At 44.0% G+C, this 21845-nt stretch overlaps 1 protein-coding gene across 1 annotated transcript in view; it reads right to left on the reverse strand.

The window, feature by feature from the left end:
* Positions 1-21845, reverse strand: part of NEDD4L (NEDD4 like E3 ubiquitin protein ligase) — a 329372-nt gene that overhangs the window by 132938 nt on the left and 174589 nt on the right. The window contains exons 3-5 of the mRNA XM_040632477.1: positions 11311-11392; positions 8711-8749; positions 6234-6287 (exon numbers count right to left, since the gene is read on the reverse strand). Of these exons, the coding sequence (XP_040488411.1) occupies positions 6234-6287; positions 8711-8749; positions 11311-11392 (175 nt within the window). The remainder of the gene's footprint in view (positions 1-6233; positions 6288-8710; positions 8750-11310; positions 11393-21845) is intronic.

The following is a 21845-nucleotide window of genomic DNA, read 5'->3' on the forward strand; positions in this document are numbered from 1 at the left end:
ATAATAAAAGGATGCACGGAAAAGAAAGAAAAATAAACATGTACAGAACATCAAGAAAAATATCATATTTGCATGTAGCATCTGATTACACCTTCAAAACGGTGCAAACCAAAGATGGAGCAGCGTGATAAAGGTCACCTGAACAGCCAAAAACATCTCTCAACACACGGCAATCAAGATGATACAATTCCACACTAATACTCAGTCATCCACTTTGAAAAGTCATAACGCACAACCAAAAGCCAAACAAAAAGTTCCCTCAATGTTTCACGATCATATCCTCAAACCGGTCATCAAATAAATCCAGGGGGGAAAATCCATTCCAAAATGTAAGGAGCTTGTTGTTTGGATGGAGCACTCAGTGGCTGGTAATTACTAGGTAAAAGAAAATTAACTGATAAAACTTTTCATCCCACTATAAACCATGAAAAGCTGCAGAGTCATCATTTGCTTGGTGAAATTAGCAGCTGTCTTTCTGTACTCATTTCACCGAGAGGGAGAGAGCAAGAACACAGGAGAGACACAGGAGAAATAAAAGCCAAAATCTGTCCTAGGGCGCCTGTTTCCACAGCTGGAGACAGGGCACTTACCAGTCTATATACAGCCTCCGGGTTAGGTATTTAAGTGGCCAGTGTTAAGTTGCATGACCTCCGCAATCTCCCCGTTAACAAGTCCCCATGCAGCTCTGCCTAGCCCTGGTCCAGAAGCCAATCTGCTTCAAAAACACATTTCTTACTGCCCCACAAGTGTGACCACTCTTGTTCAGTATTACTTAACGGGACAAAAACCCAAAGACAATAAATTATATAACAAGGGCCAACCCTCCATAGCAAAAGGGCCATTAGGAAGAACTGATCAAACTTTCCATGCATTTAATTGTTAAGAGACTAGACTCAAGTTTTGTGACATTCTCTCACCTTTATGAGAACCGGTTATTTTTAAATGAAACATTATCACAGGCTATATTTGTAAGCAGCTTTTAAATGCATTTCCGACATCGACATGTTGGGACACTGGCAGATTAATCTAAAGTAATAAATTTTTAAATTCTTTTATTCAGAAGGGGGCAAGGAGGGAGCGGGGATCATCTGGATCTTCCAAACAGTTATTTGACTTTTAGGATCTAAACACACGGTGTCTTCTTACACACTAGCTAGTTTTATGGGCCTCTACCAAATACTGGGCTACAAATCATGGTCCCAGAACTCAGCCAGACGTTGTTACAATGGCCCGAAGCAGGGAAACTCCCAAAAGGAGGAGGATGAAGTTTGTTTTAATTAGCCTGCCGAAGAAGCTTTCTGGGCTTGACTCGGTCCCTTCAGACCCGGCGGTCACACGCAAACGCTCGCCAACTTACCGGGGCGCCAGCTACCGTGGAACCAGGGCTACTGGCGTTATTCTCCTCCGGATTCTGGGGGGCTTCCTCCGGCCCCCGAGTCACGAGAATTCTGAAGTGCTGTTGCCCCGCATTTTGATCTTGCCTGATCTTAAACGTGCAGCCCTGCCCCTGTGGCGTCCTTTCCACCGAGTTCGTCCTGTGGATTTCGGGAGCCCCCCTGCGGCCCCGAGGCGGCGTCTCCGGGTGGCCCGGGTGGCCTCGCTCTTCCGTGGGGCTCCCGCGCTCTGCGCGGGGCTGCGTGGGGTACGAGGTGCTCCGCTCCAGCCGGATGCGAGGGTACCTCACCAGCCGGTCCCCCTTCGTGCCGGTGAAACCGAAGTTGAAGTCACCGCCCAGCCCCGGAGCGCCCGGTTGCGGCTGTTGCAACTGGAAGACGAAGCAGCGCTTCCCGGAACTTCCAGAAGCATCCGGAACATGCTGCAGGGACCAGCGCCTGGGCTCCGGCGCCGAAGGGTTGCTCTGGCCGTCGGCCCCGAAGGGCGTCAGCCTCACCTGGCGCACGTCGGCGCTGGAGGCGCGGTGCTGGATCCGCAGCCCCCCGCCACCCTCGGGGCCCCGGGCGGCTCTCGGCTCGGCCTCGAGGAGGCCGTCGCAGGTGGCGGGGTCCGGCGCTCGGCGGCCACACGTGCCATTGAGCTGCGGGCCCGGAGCCCGGGCCACCCTAGGAGGCGAGCTCCCGGGGCTCTCGGGTTCCGGGGGTTCCGGGGGCTCCGGGCAAGCGGCCCGACGTGCCGAGCCCGCGTCGCCGTCTGGACCCTCGGGCGGCGCGCCCGTGTCGGGGGCCCCGTCTGCTGCCTTACGCTGCAGCGAGATCTGCACGGAGGAGCTGCGGGTGGGCCGTGCGTCGAGCGGGCCCAGGAGCTGCGGGATGAACATGGACGTGCTGCGCTTGAGCGCGCCCACGGCCTCCTGCAGGCCACCGCCGTCCTCCGCGCCGTGCTGGGCGAAGGCGTGCGGGCCGCTCCTCCGCGGCAGCGTGTGGAATGCCATGAAAAAGTCGTCTTCCCTCTCCTGGTCTAGGATCTCGGACTCGGGGGCTGTGTTGCTGCGCCCGGAGCCAAAATGAAACCGAAGCCGATGGGCCATGGTGCCCAGGGGGGCAGGGAGGGAGAGGGCGAGCGGCAACAACAAGCCCGGCACTGCCAGAAGTCAAAAACCGAAGGCACAAACTCCAAGAAAAAGTGTCCCATCTGCCAAACCGTTAGCACTGCGGCACCAAGAGCGACAGATAGCAGAAATAACCCAAGTGGCAAGCGGCATTCCAGGCATGATTGGATAAGAGCAAAAAGCTCTCATCCGCACTGTGACAGAGGGTAGGATGGCCAGAACCACATGACCGCGGTCTCCCCCTCCAATGCCAGCTTGTGGACTTACTGGAGTTTTCCCCCCTCTCTCGCTCTCATTTTTTTTTTTTTTTTTTTTTTTAAACAGCAAGAGCCTGAAACAGCACCTTCCCAGCTGCTGCTTTTCCATCAGACAGGAGTGGCCCCAGCAGGGAGCTCTCACAGCTGACTAAGGCAGCAAACACAGTCCAAGCCATGCTGCTATAAATCTAGACCGCATCAAATTCACGGGACAGTTCTTTCCGAACGAGGCAGGGCACTCGGACTCCCTAACCAATGCCTGAGGACCGGCACTGAACACATGAGCATACACCGGATTTCCCCCACCTCCCCTAGCAGACCAAGCACCGACAAGGAAAAATGCCCTGGCTGCAAGAAAACCCTTTCACAAGCATCGGATATTATGTTTCTCTGTTATTTATGATATCACCACACTACCACGACGGAATGCAAACTAATAAAAGGTACTATAAATATGATTACACACCCCACAGAATGAGTGTCCCTTTAATGCTAAATAATTAGACCATGATCTGCAAGTAACAAAATAGCTAAGCAGAGGGAGGCACAACTCACAACACCGGCAGTTAGCTGTCTGCCTCCTACTACTGTATTTTTCATTTAATAGGGGTGTGTGTGTGTGGCAATCTCACTCATAATATGACTGTCAGACAGAAGTACCAGAGAAAAGGAGCCCAGCTGGAGAAAACATTCTCTCCTATATGCCAGACAGGAGAAAAAAACCACCACCACACCCCGCCCCCATCCCCACCAAAAAAGGAAGGAAAATTGAGGAAGGGTGTGAATGTGGTTTTCATAGTGAGTTAACTTAAATACCATACAGAAAGAAGGCTGCCCAGAGCTGTTTTCCAGGGAGAAGTCAGCAATATTATCACAGGCATGGAATCTTACCATTTTTGTGAAGGGCCAAAAAGGACCCAAGTAATAAAGGTCCATGTTCAAAAAACTGTCATCAGATTTGTGGTCAACTTGGATATATTCTGCGTCTTTCAAGCTTACTATTTTCCATGATCCAGAAACATCCGTGATTTAACAAAGCAGCTTATTTAGGAGGGAGTCAAAAAAAAAAAAAAAAAATGGGAGGGGAAAATACCAAAAGCTGCAAAGAGTGACAAAAAGTTTATTTTAAAATCCACCAAGCATGACTTTGTCAACAGCTCTAGAATTGGTGTGGAGGATTAACCCCGTGTTCACATACGTGCAAACCTGTTTTCCAAAGACATGTGTTTTAAATGCCAAAACTGATCTCCACGAGAGAAGTGGAAGCTCGTTCGCTGAAATGCTCAAACTGCTGAGTACCAGTACCGTCATGTGTGTCTTAGCTGGACGCAGAGAAGCACCGCACACCCCACCAGTTTTCAGTGAACGGTGAAACAAAACACTCTGCAAACAGCCTGCGGCAGAGCTAGGTATGAGGATCATAAAACAACAATTTCCCAGATAAAGTGTGTATTCACCCAGGATTTCTGAGAGCTCTGCATTCAAAGCCCTTTTGGGTTTGGAAGTCTAGCTTGGGGTCCACAGTGAGGTCATCTCAACAGAAGTCATCGTTTTAGTAACAGAAATGGAAACTTTTTTTTTTACGCCAAATTTCTCTTACTAAAAAGAAAATTAAATAATGAATTATAACTCATGTGACAAGAGGCATTTCTCCCTTAAATCTGACCGTCTCTTCACCTTGGAAAACATATTGGTATACTCAGTAAATGAGGAAATAAGGGTTAGTCTGCAGATGTATCCAGGTCTCCAGAGACTGACTTCTACTCTACTCAACACTGCCCAATGCACTACTTGCTGGATAAGAGATGGAACGCTAAGAACTGCACCCTCATCAGAATCTCTCACTCAATGTAATAAGAAAATAACTTCATACACACAGCAAAAGTGATTTCGTTATTTGGTACTACTCATTATCACCCAAGGTATAAAACGGTGAGTTCAACGTGAAGCCACCAAGACCCCGTATATGTTAATAGAAAAGGCATCAGTACAGTAGGACAGAACCTGTTGGCTTTCCAATTTGGAGAATAAGACCAAGCCCAGGGGATGAACTACACTCCCGAGTTCCCTGATGAGCGTAAAAGGCCTGGCTATTCACCACCACTGGTCCGAGGACTTAAGAGAACAGCAGATTCCACTGTGGTGTTACCACTGGCTGCTGTGTTTAAATTACGTAAAGGCTCTAGACCTCACGTGTCTCACGTGCAAGGACAGAGAGTTACGCAAGGTGTATTATAAGGCTCCTCCAAATATATTCTATTAAGTTTAAGCTACTCAAAAAAACTTGGGAGTTTCAGCTGAAATCAGCAGCAAGAAGGGTTTATAAGAACTCTCCTTTTTTGTTTGTTTCCAGATTTTATTTAAATTCTAGTTAGTTAACAGATAGGGTAATATTAGTTTCAGGTGTAGAATTTAGTGATTCATCACTTAGGTATAACACCCGATGCTGACCATATCAAGTGCCCTAGTTGAGCCCATCACCCACCTAGCCCGCCCACCCCGCACCTCCCCTCCAGCAACCCTCAGCTCGTTCTCTATAATTAAGAGTCTATTTTATGATTTGCCTCTCTATTTCTCTCTTTTTTTTTCTTCTTTTTTTTTTTTTTTAGTAAGAACACTCCTTTTAACCAAGAAATAGACACAAGTATCATGGAAAGTAAATCTAGATACAACTAACAACAGACAACTCGGAGTTGTAATCCCACTTCTGAGAGTTCCTTCAGGGCTTACAGAGAACATAATAATGTTCATATTCACAGCTGGAATACTTGGTTTGTGGGTACCTGATGAATACACTCTAGTTAGCTGATTCTGCCAAAATGCTTTAAAGCCAGATGTGATGCTGAAATTCCATTTTTGAAATGAAATCCTAATTATATAGACAGATAGGTAGTATGTCCATATCTTACCTATCAATGCATATGTAAAACGTTTCTATGATTTTTATGCCTCAGGCATATCTTTGGTTCTTTAAAGGTACTTTCCATGAATGTCCCTTGAGAAAGTACCCTTTCTAAAACACAGCTTAATTTTGCCTGCTAAATATAGATTCACTTTTTGCTATATACTGTTAATTAGATTTTGTTTTCCCAAAGAGAATGACCAGAGATTCATGACTGAATGGGTGAAAGGATTGTAGTCTGGCTTTTATTGAAGGTTTGTTTACATGAATGATGGCCTCTTTAAAGGTTTCCCTAACATTGCATATTCCCAACATAAGAGCAGAGGCATATGGTTTGATGTAACACTAGTGTGATTTTCACTAATACTGACTATGATTAAACATGCATGTATACAAACTTTCTGTCCTAGCCATACAAATATATTTGTTAGAGCCACGAAACAGTAACAGGACAAAGAGAGTTTGTGGGGCGGGGGCATATGTGCTGGCAGAAGCGCAGCACTGATAACTGCTTTAAAACTCAGTTTTTAAAAAATAAAGCAAAAATCAAGAACTGGGACCCACTTACCAATCTGTTTTCATCAAATACTTCAAACAGGAGTCTGTGATTAGACGGGTTTACCTATAAAGGGGACAAAAACAGTATTTTCAAAAATGTGCAGAAATAATTCAAAAGATAAAAGAAGAGACACAGAATGAAATGCTTTATAATGCACCCAGATCATTTGTGTCATCTAAATAATTAACATGCCACTCTTCTAGAAATCCTGTGTCTACTAAACCACATTTTCTATTATTGACTTCTAGATTATTCTATGCCTCATATTTAGGCGTATTAGAAGAATAAGATGCTTTTGGCTGCAAAGAAAATTTTAAATAGTTTTAGAAAGTTTCTAAATCTCCTCTACAAAAGGCATGGAGACCAAGGTGACATCTTCACAAAGGTCAGTGCCTGAGGAAATCTCTTAGGCCTATAATTATAATGAAAACAGCAGTGACAAAAATGAAGAGAATAGTAAAAGGAGCTATTTACTATTGTATGCTTATTTTGGGGGCACTATCTCCTTATTAAATATCAAAAATGCATGACCTCATTTAATCTTGACAGCAACCTATGGTGTGTAACTGTCCCCCCAATTTTGCAAATGGGGAGCTGAAACTCTGAGGGTGAAGTCACCTGCCCAGGAGCCCGTAAGTAGTATGTGAGGCAACCCGGACCCCCCAACCAGGTCCAACCTGCTTATCTCCAGAGCCCGCACTTTGAAATTAGAAGAAATCAAAGATGCACACCACTTCCAACAACCGTGGGATTAGAGTTCCTGGGGGCTTTCAGTGTCTTTTTGCTTCTATCTCTTTACCAAAACTTCACCAAAATGACAAGAATCATCACCCAGGCTCAACGATCATTTATTAAGTACCAACCACATGGGATACATGGTAGTAGCTTTCTGATTTACATCACCACATGGAAACGGCCCTATCAGGTGAGGACTTCTCTCTCCTCCCAGCGAACGCCTGTCTTCACTCGGAGTTCCAGGGTCACAAAGGCGGTAAGTGGTTGAACCAGAGATGGGATTCTGGTCTATTGTTACTAATTCGGGGCTGCTTCACCATGGAAAGGGAAACAAAGTTTGACAGTACAGCACGGAGGGTGTCATGGGCTTCAGGCCCCTCGGCTTGCCCTCCGCTTAGTGACAGAGCAAGCAGATGGACAGGGGATCTAGTATCTGTCTGAAAGCCCTGTGAAGGCTGTGCTAACCAAAGCGTCCACAAGGCCCTGGCTCGGAGCAGCCCACAGTAGGTGCTCAACTGAGATTTGTGGAATGAATAAAACCAAGCCCCTTTTTTTTAAAAGCCAAGAAAAATAAGAGTTTAGGAACTGCCATAGCCAAGATAAGTTGACAAAATCTTGGATGTACTAAAATTTACATAAATGTGGCCCGGGTGTTAAACTTAAAGGAGTCTAAGTAATTTGAAGTTTTACAAGTGGAAAGCTGTATTTGAGACTTAACTAAGGGCCAATAACATCTATCCGCCCCCATTAGCTTTTCAATCCTTCACGAAGTAATTTAAAATGCATCTGGTAGAAGCTACCCATAGGACCCACCAAGTATTAAAGTATCAGTGCCATATTTCAGCTCTGAACGTAGCAGAGAACAGACGTCGTAGATAGTGACCAAAGGTAGGAGCACATAAAATACTACTGCGATTGAAAGAAAAAAATCAGGACCAACTGTAATGGATGTAATGGTGGTATTGTTCTTTGGGAATCTACACTAATCTGAAGATCTCATCTGGAGCATTCGTGGAGGTAAAGAAGTTTTTAATATCACAGCTATACAGGCAAAGTATATTCATTTTGAAGGGGGGGGGACCCTTTCTTTCCATGCAACAGATGAGCAGTTTAGTATTTCCAAAATTTTAGTACAAAAAATAATAGCAACCACCACAAAAACTCCTTGAATAGCAATCTCCATTAATTCACACAATTGTCATTTCTACATATAGCTCTTCTAGGCGTTAAACATGCAAGGTTGAGGACATTTTACCTAACTTAGTGATATTTAAAGTCCAGAAATAGTTTTATACTACCCTTGTACATCACACACGTTTGAATCACAAAACTCTCCCTCCCCAACTAGAACATGACTGGTAATTTTTACACTTCGTTTTAATCATGTTGCCTCTGTCGCTTTATTTTATCTCTAAAATCGTTCATAACCCATGTCTCATAGAAATAATTACATTATTGTTTTAATTCTATTTTACCTTATTTTTAAAGAAAAATTTGAGTAGAAAAGCTAAAATATGGTACTTGGGTAACTTTTTTTTTTTTTAACTTCTCTAAAACACCCCCAAATGAAATAAGTCCAGATTTTGCTACTACTAGGCAGTCTTAGAAAATTTAGGCCACATAAGGTGGTTATGCAGCCATTTCTCAAAAGAATGTCACATAAAAATTTAACAGCTTCTACTCAGTATGAATCTATTATGATAACAACCTAGTTATCAATAACAATTATTACCAAAAAATGAAAAACTTACTCTAAAATAAAACTCTTCATTCCACTTTGGGTTCAGCGTCTGGAAGAGAAATTATCTTGTAATATCTTTTACGGTCTTGGAAACATGAACAGTTACTAGCACAATGCAGTCCACGTATTTGCTTGAACGTTTTTTGGTGATTAAAAATAATAGCTAAGAGATATTCAAAATGGCAATAAAAAGCATTTAGTCAATTATTTGAATCTATTCTACAAACCAAACTAGACAGGAAGGGATGTATTTATGAAACAGATAATTTACAGATAAGAAACATAAATTGCATGCTATCAACCAAAAGGAATAATGTCAGGGACCTACAAAGAGCCATCATCATGAAAAATATGAAGATATTCTTCAAGAAATTCACATTCATATGATTATTTCATCAAGAAGGAAATGAATTCATTTCTCTTGACCTACCACAAATCTGTTTTGGAGAGTAAGGAAGCAGGTGGCAGAAAGGCGAAAGAATTCACTATTTATATAAATACTGAAATCTTCATGAAGAATATTTTATAAATAATAATACTGATGATCAGATTATAGTTCATGAAAAAAAAAAAACCTGCCAGTTATAAATCAAAGAGGATTCTCCCCAAAATGACCAGTGTTTAAAATCTTTACCTCTCTATCCTTCAGTCCTTCTCTCTATCCATTCCTCTGCCCATCCATCCATCCATCCATATCCATATCAATCTATCTAAATATCTATCTCACAAGGATATGGAACAGATACTTTTGTCCTCAGTATGGACAAAAGATGGGCTGCCAAGCATCCTTTGAAACAAAGATGAAACAGATACTGTGCAAGAACCCATATATACATGTTTATGCATTTGGACATGCATAACACTCCTAAATACGTCTCTCAAAAATCCTACTTACAAACAGACTGAAAAGTCACCACCTCACCAAAGGCTACAGGTTATTTTTTAGTCTGAACCCTATTTGCCTTTATCAATCTAATCCTTTTCACATACTAGTCCACGAAGAAACAAAGAACACAAATGCATCCTACAAAACCACACAGAGAGAATTCACACAACACTGAACTGGCATTTTTGAAAAATCAGCACTTTGCCCACCCACAATCAAAAGGGAATCCAATCCGAAAAGGACGGGGCTTCATACTTTGAGCTGTGAATGGAGCCGGGGTTACAATGAGTGAGAAGGGGAGAGAGGAGAGAAGAAGGGAGAGGTGCCAGGCGGGGCAGGCGGAGAGGCAGGGCAGGACCGGGCCTGCCGGGGGTTGGATGCAGTCCGGGACGCAGGCTGCCCAGAAATGCACGGGGCAAGAGGCAAATGACAGATGAGGGTAGAGCGCACCGACGGGAGCACCAAGGACCCGGCGGCCGGCCACGAGGCAGGAGGAGTACAGCAGTTCCAAAACCAACCCGAGCGAGCGCGCGCAGCACAGAAATACTAACCGGGAGGCTCCGGGCGAGACAGAGCAGCCCCGCTCCGCGGGAGAGGAGGGAGGCGGCGGCCCGCCCCAGTCCCGGCTCCGGGGGGGCTGTGGTTCTGGGCTCCCTCCGCGTCCGGGTGCCCAGGTCCCCCAGTTCGCCTGCGCTGCAGGGCGCCGGCCCTACCAGGCGGGGGCCCCCAGCTCGCTGCCGGCTGAAGCAGGGACAGCGCCTGACTCCGGGAACAATGGCCTCCGCGCTGTGCAAGAGTCCTCCCCCCTAATCAAAACACCGGCTCTTGTTTGCAAAACAGATTTTTAATGCCACTCACAAGGCCAGGTGGAGGACGAGCAACAATGGCTCTTCCTTACACAGAATGACCCGGTCAAGGAGCTCAGGTGTCTGCACAATGGCAGGAGAGTTAGCATTTTTTAAAGCCATCCTCTTCTCCAGGAAATTATTATCACACCAAGTATTAGACTATCTATCCCACAAAAGGTGAGGGGAAACTAGGCGTAACTGATAAATAACACTGAAGCACAGAGAAAAACAGTACTTTGGATAAAAAACATGCATCTTCAATAAACACCCCAAATACAGAGTATTTACATTTACACACATTAATGCATACACACATACAGGGAAACATGGTGACAGATTAATTAAAATATGATGGAAACATCTTTAATGAAATAATGTAAGACTTAGAAAATAGATACACATACATGTATAGTTTGATTAATATTTTCATTTGTTCTCATATAACTAAGCAAAATATTTTGCTTCCTTTGGTGATATTTGCATCAAGTTAAACCATTCCTTTTGTGTCTACCAGTTACACAAACCACTCCATTTCATTAAATGTATTTTATTTTAAATGTCTTCATGAAAAATAACAAGCCAACAAGAACAAATCCTTGCCTTACTGTATTCTTTGCAGGGGAAAAAAAACCCTGCTAATTGTAATAATACTTATTTTAAGAATATTGCTTTTACAATCAGTTAACTAAAAGCCAGAATGGGTATCTTGGATTAATAGTGAAATGCTTGCTCTATGTGAAATTTATAGATTTAGTACTGGGAGATGCTTAAAATAAAAATATTGCCAAACTTAAAATATAAACTTCTACAGAGGTAAAGTACTTAACTGGATTAAATTACAACTTACATGAAGTTTAATTAAGGATGGACACCTACCTTTTTAATTGTTTTTGTCTGTACCAAAGCGAGTTCTCTATTCTCATCCGCTACGTACAATGAAAGTTTCACATACGGATCACTGTAAGAAAATAGTTGAGATTTAATGGGATTATACTTTTCATTTAAAAAATACAAAAAGAAAGACAAAAACCTAAATGAAAATGCAAATATCAGTTAATGACCCAGTTTATGTAAATTACACAAATTAAGTAGTAACATTTTCAACATGCCTACTAAGAAAATACATAAGAAAAGTTTCTACCAGCCAGAGTCAATGATACTTATTTAAAAGCAAAAATCTCTCTTAAATAAATCTTTAAAAGGGGGAGGGGGCACTTGGGTGGCTCAGTCAGTTAAGCATCCAACTCTTCATTTTGGCTGAGGTCCTAATCTTGGGGTCCTGGGATCCATCTCCATCAGGCTCCCTTCTCTGTGGGGAGTCTACTTCTCTCTCTCTCTCTGCCCCTCCCCCTGCCCACACATGCTCTCTCTCAAATAAATAAATCTTTAAAAAAAGGGGGGGGGAATATCATGAAACATACACTAACTTTATTTTTTGGGGGGGGAGGGGCAAAGAGCGAGGTAGAGAGAGAATCTCAAGCAGGCTCCATGCCCAGCACAGAGCCCAACGTGGGGCTCGATCTCATAACCCTGAGATCATGACCTGAGCCGAAATCAAGAGTCAGACATTTAATTGACTGAGCTACCCAGGTGCCCCTAGACGAGCTTTAAAGATAATTAATTCAAAAGAACTGATCTGCCATATTTCTTTTCCTAAACACAGATTCTGAAAAGATTACAAGAAAGATTATTAAAAGGCATATAAAATTTTTATCAGACTAGCAAAATCTAGCCAAAAAATTTAGTTTGCATCTTATTTATATTCTGGCTTCCACTATATAGGTAAAAATGACTGTTCCTTTAATGAAGGTAAAACAGGCATTGTTCATCTAAACCAACACAGATTAAAACAAAAACTCAAACCCCAAAGTACCAAAGTGCAGGAAATCAAGAGAGTCTGACAAATGTTACAAATTTCAAAAAGGCTAGATTAACTGAACACTTTTAGCAGGAAGTATTTTAAAAGGACTACTTACTGTAGACTTTCTACTAAGTCTAAGTCCACTCACCTAGTCTTATTGAGTCTGGGATACCTCAAATCTAGTCAAACTATTACTCTTTAAGGGTTTAAAACCTAGGTTCTTTTGCTTCACACTGGAAATCCTGAAAATCATAGATAGGCTCTCATGTATTCAACTCTCAAATTTTCACTCATCTGATTACCTATAACTAATGACTTATTTCTAGCCACTTTGAAAATTACCCTTTGGGGGCCATGACTACTAACCCTTATTTTGCAACTTCTAGGATATTTCCAAAGATTACATAGAGCCTCGTAAAATTCGTTAGATTGATTTTTTATTCAGTACCTCAATAAATATGCCATGATATCCTTTGAAGAAAGAGAAAGGTGTGGAAAAAACTAAAAGTTTGGTAGTAACAGGGCTCAATACCCAAAACAGAAATCAAAAGTCAGTGAAAAATATCGTTGGTATATATAGTATTTATGACCCATAAAATGCATCTTAATGGAAGCTACAACACATCTTCAAAAAAAATGAAAAACCAGCAGCAGAATTTGCTCGGTTACATTCTATTATCAGTATATATTTTTAAAGAAGGTAATTAGTCAATCCTTTGCCTCTTATCCATAAAGATCGAGATTATTTGATTAAAGAACATCAACCCCAATGTACCTCCCTCCTTATCCAGACACTCTCAGACTCAGAATAAACACGAATCAAGAGCCAGAACCTGATCCCGGCCTGAGGTCCCCCAAGGACGCCTTCCTAATTAGAACCATGGTCTGGGTGATGAATCAGGAGTCAATTTCTAAGGTCAGAGGCTCTCAGATTTGAGCGTATCAGAACTACTTGGGGAAGGGTGTGGTTGAAACACAAATTGTTGGGCCCCAAACCCAAAGACCCACCCCAACAGATTTGAGGGGTCTACAGATCTATAATTCGTATTTCTAATGAAGTCCTGGCGATCCTGATGCTCTTGACCCAAGGATCACACACTCAGAACCACAGTTCCAGGCAGTATTTGAAAAGAGTATTTTTCAGCTATAGAAACTAATTTTCTATTTCCAGCCACCAAGCTATTGCTAAAAAAAGCACAAGGTCTGATATCTCTGTTATCTCAAAAACAGGCTCTGAGCATGCCACAGAGATGTGCGTGAGCACTCGCACACACGCACACACACACACACACACACACACACACTCCTGTATTACAGAGAACACCATAAACTCTGCTGACTGCCATCTCTTGTTTTCACGGCCCTCGGCTATCATGGCTGCTGCTTATTACATAATCGCAATAAAGACTCAAGTGTTTGCTTTAATAGAACACGCACATCCTTCTACTATCATTTATTTGCTTCTCTTTGAATCCCCTGAATAGTTCACTGTAAGTGACACGTGCAGTTGGGAGTTGAGAGTGGGGTCTCTGAGTGGGACAAGGCTGGGACAGGAAGGCATGTGTGAGCATGTCATGAACGCTCATCCAGGTTGAGGTGGCTCCTAGGGTGTTAGCATGAACCGTCAACCAGGAAACTCCCCGGAAGACAGTGCACCATGGAGAGAGATCCCAAAGTGTGGTAAAAGGATGGTAAGAGGTTAAGTTCAAGGGGACAGGGCATAGGACATAGGATGAGCTGGCTGGTGACAAGACAGTAAGTTCAAGGGTGTAAGTTCAAGGGTGGTGGGCGGTGGGGAGGAAGGGGGCAGGAGAGTCACCCTGGTTGCTTCCACGTTCTTCCTCCCTTTCTGATGGAACAGCAGTACCATTCACATCAATGAGAACTTACTGAGCACCAACTACATTCCAAGGACTCCACTAGGAGCAAATACAAGAGCCAGTGAGCTGGGGAAAGGACTGAACAACAACAACGATTAAAACAACAAAGGCCATTAATGGGCATTTATGAATTGCCACAAGCCCAGCACCCCACCTCTACTAAGCACCCAGTCTGTGCTGGCGCACGCGAGTTCCCTACAATCGCTCACCGGATCCCCTGTGCAAGCTTATGAAGTCGGCACATTTTTCAGATGAGAAAATGAGAGCAATCAAGCAGCTTGCCCAAGGTGAAACAGCGAGCAGGGGAGGTGGGAAGGGATGCAAGCTGCTCGCCCCAGAACCCAGCTCTCCGCGAGTGCGCTACACAGCCTTGCTGCCACGCGCTGCCGGCTGACCACCAGCAGAGCTGGCTGGAAGGACCGTCTAGGGGCAGGCGTTCCTAACAATCTGCCAAGCTGGAAAACATTTTGTACTGTGACTGCGATGATGACCTAATTTTTATCTTCGCCGCCGTACTGTCTGGAGGAGGATCAAGACGCCTGGGCTGAGTGTCTACCTTTGGGGAAAGCCACGCCTCGAGATCTTATCTTCTCAACACCCTCAAATAACTAGCTGCATACCTCGGACAAGTCACTTCAACACACGGAACCTCAATTTTTGCTATCTCCAAAATAAAGGGGTTAGACTCAGTCAGTGGTTTTCAAACTGCAGAGTCTACAGAGCCTTTCTTCTGCATTGGCTATCTCCGGGAAACGACAGGCTGCCATTTCCCCTTTCGGCTGTTTTATATATTGGGCTTCCATGTTCGAATTTTGGGGGGGGGCAGGGTTCTGTAATTAAAAAGTTTTAGGGGCGCCTGGATGGCTCAGTTGGTTAAGCGTCTTGACTCCTGGTTTTCAGCTCAGGTCATGATCTCAGGGCCGTGGGACTGAGCCCTGAGTTGGGGCTCCATGCTCAGTGGGGCATGTGCTTCAGAATCTCTCTCCCTCTGCCCCTGCCCATCCACCCCACTAGCGCGCCGTCTAATATTTAAAAATAAATAAATAAAACTTTTAAAGCTATTGAACTGCACGATCCCGTTCAGTTAGAATATTCTGAAACTCCGAACAATTCAAACTCACTTCTCATCACTCATTATAACTACAACCTAAGTCCATCCTAAGTAAATACAGCTTGACTACCTAAAGATACAGGAGACATGGGGAATAAAGCCCTAATCTCTACTAAGAGGTTTAGTCTGTCAGAGCATAAAGGGTAAAGCCCACAGTTTTTGAGTATGTGAAATCACTTGATCACCACCGGGCTGAAATTTTCCTGTACACGTTATCAGCTTCTAATGAAACTACCTGCTACGAAAAACCTATTACCTAAACAACAAGCCCAACTAAAGGGGCACATGTATGTGTATGTTGGTGCATGTGAGTCTAGGGCAAGGAAACGAAGGCTCTCCGGGGTTTACAAGACTCAAGCATTTGAGGAGAAGCTGGTAGTGAGGTTTCCTATCCCTGGATGGCCTTCATTTCTGAACACGATGTTTTGCAGGAGTGGAGAAAGGAAAAAGAATTCAGTTTCCAGAGTCTTTTTCACAGCTGACTCCATATATGCCCTCCAATAAGGACAGCAGCTGTGGAAGAACCTTCTGGGCTCTCAAGTTCTACCTCTCAGATCCTCAACACATTCCATACCTTTGCCACAAAGGGCCAACTCAGTCCTGAGGTTAACGCTTAGTGAAGACGTACCTCCCCACTCCTAGACCGCTAGGATGCTTAGGAAAGGCACAGAAGCAGCTCAGAAGGTTCCAGCGTGGGCAGTAGATACAGGGTGTGGAAATAGGTGTAGAGAGTTCTGGTTTTCATGTTATTCATTATACGTGCTTCGAAGATTTTGTTGTTGTGGGTAACCATGAATAATTCTTTTATAATAACAAAACAGAATAGGTGGGGCACGGAAGGAAACAGGCAAGAAGACCAACCCTCCCTCCTCTCAGGGTGCTTCTCCATTTGATGCCCTTGACCATTTCCACTGGCGTCTCAAATCTCCGTTTCACCCACTTTCTGACCTTCAGACAGTCACTTAACCACTCTTACCTTCAGACCGTTCATGAATGAAATGGGAACAGTTTTTAACTCAGACGGTTACTGTGAGATCAGATAAAATTGTGTATTAATATCAGTACGCACCCAACACCAGACACAGTACAAGTGCCTTACAAATGACAGCCACTGTAATCATGCTTCTGTTCTTTGCTCTTGCGAGACTTCTGAGGTTCTCTGTTGCTCCTGGCCCCCACCTCTGCTGTGATTGCAGATCTGATTTGCCCCTGATTACCTCCTAGTGCCAGCTGGGGGCTGGAACCACAGCACACTGAGCTCCATGCTTCCCCGTTTATTCACACTGCGTGGCAGCCCCCTGGGGATTTGTGGGGGGGAGACAAACTGCTCATCGCTATTTACAGCAGAGCTCAGAATTCACTCCTGGCAACTAGTTCCGGTCCTAATGGCTGGTGTGTAGGACAACTCAGGGCCAGCATGAACATTACTCTCTAAGCAGCTCAATTCTTTGTGGATTAGAAGACAAATTCTATTTCACAGACCTTCGGCCTTCTCTGCACAGTAAAGTGCTGTAAGCACTACCTTCTTTCTTTTCAGCCGTAGAAGGAGACAACAAATTGATAGTAGGATTTAAGCATCCTACTTACTGATTGCCTACTCTAGTCCAGGCAAGGAGACAAGCAGAGGAAATAAGATACTCTCCCTACCCCATCTGAATGGGGCACAGAGAAGCAAAGCAATGATTCAGACAGAGTGTGCCGAGTACCCAGGAATACAGCACTCCACAGCAGTGGTTCCTGACCTTGTGCTCACCAGGGTTACCTGTAACAGGGTGCCTGTCCCCACCCCAGGCCTGCCAGATCACAATCTCCAGGGCTGGGGCCTGGGATTCAGCATTTGTCAAACGTCCCACAGGATTTCCATGCACTGGAAAATCTTGGGACACCTCCCAGAGAGGAAATCTGTGAGGCCGAGAACGGAGGACCAAGAGCTAGGTGAGATGTCTCCAAAGGGGAGAACATAAGCAAAGGTCCAGTGGCAGGCTGGAGCCAGGGTGTTTGGCACAGCTGCAGTCTGGAGGGCTTGGGCAGAAGAGGGAGCCCTGGCTCAAACCACAGGGAGCCTTGGATGCAACTGAAGAGCTGGCCATCGCCACTGGAGGGTCAGTCCTGGCCCCCCTCATTTGTAGCTGCATGACTGTGGAAAACTCCTAGAGCCTCTTTGTGCCTCAGTTTTACCATTCGTGTAATGGGGAGACTAGCAGTACTTCCTTTTGTAAGGAGGCTGTTAGGAGGATTGAGATATCAATAGTACCTGGTATACAGTTAGCACTCAATAAATGTTAGCTGCCTCCACCATGACATCACTATTACCATGAGGTTGTTGGAAGGGAAGATTCTTTGACCAGACTCATGACAAGGAGATGAACGGGCAGGTGGAGGGACCAGCTGGAAGGCTTCTGCACCGAGGACTGAGAAAGTCTAAACACAGAGGCAGTAAGGATCAAAAACAAAGGACTGGGAGCAGCCCGAAGGTGTGCTGCAAACACTGGGTGGCTTACTGAAGGTGGTAAGGTGGTCAGGAGAGGAGTCAACGCCAACGTCCACCCTTCCGCCAGGATGACCCTGTGCAGGCTCCTGCTACAGAACGGGCCTGGGCTTTCACCCCTTACTGGGCCGGCAACATCACCCATGGAGGAGAAGTCCAGGAATTCCAAGGCACCACCTACGGCCTTGACTTCATAACCAAAGTCCTTTCACACAGCTCCCGAAGTTTTAGGCCATCGCACGAGAGGCCCTGGAATCTTCTGTGTCCTGCCCACGATGATGCATTTGTATCTAAGTCTGCAAGGGCATACAGCAAAGGCTATGTTGTGTCCTAATGACGGAGTGTAATTTACATGAGCAGTGTGAAGTTAGAACTGGCCTCCAAATCTGTATGTCTCAACTGGGCAAACCACAAAATGCATCCCAAAGGCTCTTGGGTTCCTCTGCATTTTTCACTGTGTATGTAAAGTTCAAAGAGAAAATGATCTGGGAGATTGAGGCTGTTCACTCACAAACAAGACCCTTCATCTGCGCACAGATGATGACTTTTGAGTGAAGAAACAGAAAGGTGTCATCACCGTATCTTGCACATAGGAAACACCAGAAACCACAGCAAATTGATCACTAGCAGACAGATCCTGCGAAGCGGAACGAAATCTTAAGGAATCTAACAAACGCCAAGATGCTCAACGAAAAAATCCCCAAGGACCTGCTCTGTCATGACAAGTCACCAAGAAACCTTCGTCACAAGCCCACCCTGATCTTGCAGAACTGCAGAGCAAAGAGCACTGAAACTGTTGTCCCGTTCATTCTCAGCACGCAGCCCAGCGCTGAAAAATTCCACTTCCTCTCTCTGGGCCTCTGTTCTGTTTTCTCCAAGAGACAAGAGTTCAGAGATGGGTCTCGCTCCACCTTTGTCACCAGTAAGCAGAAACAGTGCAGACACGGCCATTTCTCAGGGAGAGATGGACAGAAGGCCTTCTGAGCTTGCCCACTGCTCAACCTCCAGGCCACCGTGGACGAGGACCGTCAGTCTGAGGCAACATTCACGGAGGGATGCTGGACGCTCTCCACCTGACTGGCTCAAATGGTCTAGCACGAACACGAATGTGTACAGGCGAATCCTTCTGCACAGATTACTTACTTATTTTGGTCAGACTAAACAGGCTTTGCTGAGATCCATGTATTTTAGAGGCGGCCGGAGGGCAGAGAGCTGCCTGCATTGGGCAGAGCATTGGAGATGGGTTCCGAGCAGGCTGCGGCCAGGTTGGAGTGACACTGCCTTGTCCCCCAGCCATTAAAGTGTCCTTCCAAGATATTTGGAGATCAGAGGAACAATGAGAAAGGTCTTCATTTCTCCACCATTTTTTCCTCCTAAGAGAAACACCACAACCATAGCCTGAAGGAAGCAATAATTCTTTCCTGTAACGTGACGTTGCTCAATATGCCACTGGGACGGCCTGTAAAAGGGCTGTGTCCTTTTTCCCTATTAGCCAAGAACAGAGGCCTAATGTAGCATATTACATCATGCCGTAGATCAAATTTGTTTTGACTACCTGATGTATCTGACGCATAGAGACTTAGCTGACCCAGAGAAAGTCTCATTGGAAAACCTATGTGTTGAAGGTTTTCCTCATTCTTTTCAACTGCTGGCTACTATAGCCAGTGTTGCATAAATTACTGACATCTGTAATAAATAGCACAAAATAAAGAAAAATATTACCTAGAATGCGCGACAGACTAAAACACATGAATCCAGCAATATTGTTGGAACTGAACTTTTTAGTCTAACTAACTGTCAAAGATGCTTTCTGAAGAGGCAGACATCTGAATACTCCTGGAAAGAAATGATTCCAAGTTTTCTGAAAAGCAACATGGCAGGAGGTATCCAGTATAAAGGGTTGATGCCTTCAATTCAACACATCTATTTCTAAGGATTAATCCCAAAGAAATAATGAGACACGCAAGCAAATGTTTACCTACAAAAGATATTCATTACAGTATCATATATAAAAAGAAATTAGAAGAAATCTTTCAGTCCAATAGAGAAATGATTGAAAAAACTACGGTATCATATGTGCTAGAACATTAAAGCCCTGAAAATCATATTTTCAAATAGTATTTGTAAGTGGGAGAAAATTATGGTATAACATTAAGGAATAAGCAGGATCTAAAAATTCTACATACATATGAAAATAATTAAGAAAAAAAACATAGCTAAAGCTAATAGTTGTTTATGAATTATGTTTATTTTCTTCCTTGTAGTTTTTTTCCTAAATTTTCTACTGTGAGCAAATACTTTTTTTTTTTTTTTTTTTTTTTTTAAAGATTTGAGAGAGAGAGAGCATGCATGCACATGGGCAGGGGGAGAAGGAGACGGAGAAGCAGATTCCCCGCTGAGCGGGGAGCCCAACTTGGGGCTCCATCCCAGGACCCTGAACTGAAAGTCAGCTGCTTAACCGACTGAGCCACCTAGGTGCCCCAGTAAGTACTATTTTTATAACTGCAAAAGAGTCATGAAAATACCAGTAATAGTTACACATATGTTTCAACCATAAAAAACTCTTCGACAAGGCACTGAAACTGTTAATCTCACGGCTAGTCTGCATTACCGTAACAAACCCAAGAGAGCTTTTTTTTTTTCCTACCCAGCAAATTGCCTTAAAATGGATGAGTACTGAAGACTTTTGAAAGAATATGCATATACGTTCCAACCCTTGAGCCCTAATGAAAGGTATGAAATATGCTTTGAAATACATCACTCGCCACCAATAATGGCAATGAGTTACTCTATGCAATCTTTCAACAAATACAAGACAGCCATGGGTCGGTTTACAGGCAAATGAATTCTTATGCTGGTTCGAGGTAGGTTAAGGGAGGCATTAAAACTTTACAGCTTAGGTGTACTCTGTGAAACTACTAAAAAAAAAAAAATCTACTTTTCGATACTTCAGTTATGATTTTGTTGTTGGGAGCAACTAGTGGCCTACTCGTATCCTAAAACCTTCCCTGTCATCTGAGCCTTGAAATTGCTAGTCAAGACTGACTCTCTCCTGGTCCCTCGCCATCTACGACCAGGGCTCTCGGGAGGTCCCAAACTTGGGTTAGAGAGAGCCCTGGGAGTCCAGAGGGGGTGGGGGGAATTCCTGCACGCCGATCTGTCTGTCTCTAACACACGTACATAGTTTTCTTTATATCTAGGTAGACATGCAACAGCCCCCGAAAATATTTAATCTAGAGTTCGTTTAAAAAAAAAAAAAGACTGTTTAAAACCCATGTTTTCTTATGTTGCAATAGTATAACTATCGTTCATTTCATGTTGTCGCTAGAAAACTGTTTCACCTATAAATTACTGATGTTCACACAGTTGCCAAAGGAAGCATAGTTACAACTTGCCCTTATCTCCAGCATATTCTCTGTTTTTTCCCCATATACATGCAACTACCGAAGGTTAAGAAAACACTTCTTTCTAGTAATGCTTTAACAGAGCAGAGAGCAGCTCACAAAACCACAAGGGAAAACAAAACAAAACCTCCCTTTTCAGAAACTAATAATTGATTTAATTCCCCCAAATAGTCACCACCAGAGGCAAAGGGCTGTGGCAGGCACCCACAGCGGAGGTCAAAAAAGTGGATGGCAGGGGACAGATGAGGAGGGGCCCTCAAAGAGGCTGTCTACCCCTCCCCCCCCCGAGAAACCAAAGTCAGATGAATGTACGTAATGCAGGTATGTTGCCTTCACGGAACTGGCTGTGTATATTAAGAACCCAAAGAAGCTCATCAATTTTTACGATTATTCTAAGACGATCTGAAATGCAGGGAATGCCTTATGAACAGAAGTAATAACTTCCAGTAACAGTGATCAAGCACTTCCTGGGTGAACAGCATTGTACTTGGGGCCTTATGTATACACCATCTCTAATCCCTCAAACAGTCCTGCCAAGGAGGATGTTCGTATCCCCATTTCATGAATAAGAAAAAGATGTCCTAATATATATGTGTACACACGATATGCTATGTAGCCACTCAAATGGTATTAATGAACTTTAGTTGCCTTTAAAAAGTTGAAAAAA

This window comes from Ursus maritimus, unplaced genomic scaffold (assembly GCF_017311325.1).
Source record: "Ursus maritimus isolate PB19 unplaced genomic scaffold, ASM1731132v1 scaffold_18, whole genome shotgun sequence".
In the NCBI taxonomy this organism is placed as follows: domain Eukaryota; kingdom Metazoa; phylum Chordata; class Mammalia; order Carnivora; family Ursidae; genus Ursus; species Ursus maritimus.